We start from the raw sequence: 3,780 nt of genomic DNA, 5'->3' as shown, positions 1-3,780 counted from the left end.
TACGGCGATTTGGTCGCGTTGTTGGAGGTGTGTCACTGGTCTTGGCGTGGCTCGGCCCTCCTGGTGGCTTCGTTGCCCATTGCTCGCCGTGTCTTCATGAAGTGCTATGTTCCTCAGGCTAGAGTCCGCGGCTTGCTCCTCGTGTGCGAGATGCAATTTTGTGGCTTTGGGTGTGCTCGAGTGCTTGCCCTGTTTTTAGGTGGTCTTGCTGGCTCTGGCGAGAGCGGCTCCACTTTGCCTTCGGTGTGTCGATGGCTAGCTTCTTCCCTTGGCGCAATCCCTTCTAGCCCCTGTTAGGTCCCCAAGTTGTATTCTTTTCTTCTTTGGTCATAGATCTTAGCCTCCACAATGCCTTGTATCTGCTGCCTTGGGGTTGCATCCCCATTTTCCTTTTATTTCTTCAATTGTGTGGTGTGCTCTTGTAATCCTAGCCGGTTGATGGCTTTATTAATTCAAAGTCCGGTGAAGATCGTGCCTTATTCGGGCTCGGTTCGATCCCTTCATCTAAAAAAGATAAAAACCAACGAAACTTACACGGCTAGCTAGTGAAAAACTCACACGGCGTGCTAGTGACCCTGAAAAAACCAATGAAAAACTTACGCGGTGTTCTAGTGAACCAAAAAAAAGTAAACCCGGCCAACCCGGTAGCTATACTAGGAAAAATTCACAAAAAAAAGCTACACTAGGAAAAATAATCCTTCAAGCGGGACCTCCTTTGATCTTGCTATAAGCGAGATATAGCTCTCGCGTCCATCATCTGGCATATTACTCACCTCTCTAGTCTCTACCTATGCCCGGCAGACCGTCATGCATAGTACTTGCAGAGCACTGGCTACTCATTTTCTTCGGATAAACTGTTACGTTGTGCTTGCTTAGAGCATCTTCAACAGACGCAACCAAACTGTTCCGCGCGCTAAAATTCGAGTTTTTTGGCACTGGGCAGCTCCTGCAGAAGCAGTAAAATAGTGCACGCGCAAAAAAAGATTGAGCACACGCTAAAAAACGCTATCAGAAGCTGCAATTTGGGGCACCGGATTGCGTGTGCTTCACAATTTACACTGTGTGTTTTTTGGGCGCGCGTTTTTTAATATCTGTTAAATCAATGTTGGGTTCGACGCACTAAAAATGCTACAATGACGCGCTAAAATTATTTTAGCGAGCGAAACTTTTATGCAGATGCTGTATCGATCTCTGGTGGCCTTGTCAGTTGTCACGCCAAAAAGGTAACACTACATGACAGTCCCTAAAAGGACCTCTCGATAATAATAGTAGAAAAATCGAACTCCCCAACCCTGATAAGCAGTGAGGACCATCTTTTCTTGGCGCAACAGCTCCTTCTAACCTTTTGCGAGGTACCATGTCAGGATCCCACTCCCATAGAACCACTGATCCCTGATCCTACCAAGGCAAACAAAATCAAATTAAGCACGCTTTGCATATTCTACAGGGTCCAGCCGCGTAGGCCGCCACCACCGTCTCGCGATCCCGTGTGACCTCAAGCAATCCCGAAAGGCCCATACTAACCATGCTTAATTCAGAAATAAAGCTAGCCACAAGACCGCAGGATTCGCTCTTTCTTTCTCCCGATGCGACATGGTGCGCGCGGATCCTTCAGGTGGACTGTGGACGGACGACCATCGCCTGAAAGGCGCCCGCACGGGCGCAGCCACGGCTCCACGAGGCGCCATGGAGCTCACGGGGATTTTATAAAGGGATCGCGTGGATAACGAGCCCGCTCGTCGGTCACCGAGAGAGAGCGTCGGTGACGGTGAGTCGTCGGTGTTGGTGTGTAGCTTGCTCGACCGCTTGTCTGGTTAACTGGTGCCGTGCACTGTAAGAATCACCCTGTGCCTGTGCGTGGATGCATTAATTTACACGCCTGCGGGGACGCATCATGCATGGCCAGAAAAAAACTACGGCGGCTTCTCTCACCAGTCGCCACTGTCGGGAGCGGGAGCGCGAGCGTGCGACGGAAGGCGGGTCGCGCTCACACGTACGCGCGCAAGGGGGGGCAGAAAATAGATCCGGGAAAACGACCACGCACCGTACGGAGATCACCGCCGCGCACACGATTGACTGATTGATTGTGCCGCAAGGGAGTCTGGTGTGGCAGGGGAGGGGCAGAGCGCTCACTCCAGTCATGTGGCCACCAAGGAGGAAGGAAGAACAGTGTGCGAGGCTTTACCCAAGTGTAAAGCAAGCCGAACGAACGAAGCCTCTGGGCTCTCGTCACTTTACCGCCAATCCGTCCGACTCATGCATACATTACACGCGCATCGCCACCACCACCACCACACCAGCTCCGCGCCACCAGCCATTGCTGGGGGCGGTATAAAGGGCGGGGAGCAGAGGACGGCCCACGGCGCTCAGCATGGGGTGGCTCCGCTCCCTCGTCTCCCCGCTCAGGAAGCTCTGGTGCAACATCAACACCGTGCCCCGGAAGAGTACGTCCGTCCGATCCTCCTGTTTGTTACTGTACTTCAGATACGGTCTCAGTTCTTCTCTCCCTGTTCTGATCGTGTGATTTGCATGCAGAGAGAGGGATCTACATCCTGTACGACGACGTCAAGTCGTGCCAGTGCGAGGACGTGCACGTGCTCTGGTCCATCCTCGTCGAGTCCCACGGCCTGCCGCCGCCGACACCGCCGGTGCTCAGGCTCACGCGGTGACCGGAACGCGTCGGACGGCGGCTGGCTGGCATCGGCGCGGCGCCCCCCGGAATAAGGAACGGCCGGCACGGTGTCGCCCTGGCTGGCTCCATGGGAGGTGAACCAGTAACAGTATAGTAGTAGTAGCATATGATTTCTGATGTAAAGAGTACATAGGAGGAGTTGTTTACAGTTCATGTGGCCTTCGTCCAGCGCCTCTTTTGGAGCCGCTGCTGGGACGGGAGAGCGAGGCTGCTGCGATTGCGGCTTGTTGACGAGTGTGGTGATGGGCTTCTTCGAGCGCACCCCTCTTTTGAGTTTTTGATTGATTGACGCGTCGTTTTCTGTCGAGACTGCACCTGGATGCAGGTCTTTAATTCATCCCCAATTCCCCACTACTCGGGACAAAAAAGAAAGGAATATTCAGCAATTATTCTGAACTCTCATTGCCATTTCTGTGTTGTTTCCACTGAATCACTGATGTTTGCATTGCGCACATAGCCACATACAGTGTGTGCTTCTGGTTTGCCTTCGCCGGAGCCGATGGAGCGTACACTGTTCAAATAACTTGATCGCAGTACCACAAGTGTTTGCGGTGCGTCATTTGTTTTTGTTTTTTTAAACAATTGCGGTGCGTCATTTGTTTTTGTTTTTTTTAAAACAAGGCAAAAGACTCGCCAATTTCATTAATTAAGAAGAAGGTTTAGACAAGAGCCGCAAAGCAGCAAAATAAAATACTACTCTCGCGACATAATTGCACTCATGTGTTTGGCTCCCACCAACGCCCAAAGACAGGCCTCCTCTTTGATCTGGGCAGTGATAACAGTGGTCGGTGAAGCCGTGTTGCGAAAAACTCTCGCGTTTCGCTCCTTCCAAATTTCTCACATGACAAGCATCAGAGCAGAGCCAACCGCTTTCTTGATATGCCCTCCCGTGTTGATCGTCTTCAGCCACCAATCTTGAACCGTGTCTTCGTGGCGCCAAGTCAGCGGTGAGTGGTCTTGAATGCCAAGTCAGTTGACCACCTCGGTCCAGACGCGGACGGTGAATCTACATTAAAAAAGAAGATGGGCGACAGATTCTTGGACTTGTTTGCATAGGGGACAAAGTCCGCAGTTTGGTCAACCTCACC

The 3,780-nt window shown here is 51.9% G+C and overlaps 1 protein-coding gene across 1 annotated transcript; it reads left to right on the top strand.

Annotated features, from left to right (window-relative positions):
• Positions 1-2,253: 2,253 nt before the first annotated feature.
• Positions 2,254-3,088, top strand: LOC123065762 (uncharacterized). The gene is made up of 2 exons (XM_044488982.1): positions 2,254-2,444; positions 2,536-3,088. The coding sequence occupies exons 1-2, from the start codon at positions 2,372-2,374 to the stop codon at positions 2,667-2,669; spliced, it is 207 nt and encodes a 68-aa protein (XP_044344917.1). The 5' UTR covers positions 2,254-2,371; the 3' UTR covers positions 2,670-3,088.
• Positions 3,089-3,780: the final 692 nt, after the last annotated feature.

This window comes from Triticum aestivum, chromosome 3B (assembly GCF_018294505.1).
Source record: "Triticum aestivum cultivar Chinese Spring chromosome 3B, IWGSC CS RefSeq v2.1, whole genome shotgun sequence".
Lineage (NCBI taxonomy): Eukaryota > Viridiplantae > Streptophyta > Magnoliopsida > Poales > Poaceae > Triticum > Triticum aestivum.
Note: the sequence above shows the minus strand (reverse complement) of the source record. Positions and strands in the feature narration are given on the sequence as shown.

Excerpts from the sequence above, each read along its gene's own strand:
- LOC123065762 (XM_044488982.1), top strand. The coding sequence starts at position 2,372 with ATGGGGTGGCTCCGCTCCCTCGTCTCCCCGCTCAGGAAGCTCTGGTGC. Across the intron at positions 2,445-2,535 it reads CAACACCGTGCCCCGGAAGA|AGAGAGGGATCTACATCCTG; the intron begins GTACGTCCGTCC and ends ATTTGCATGCAG.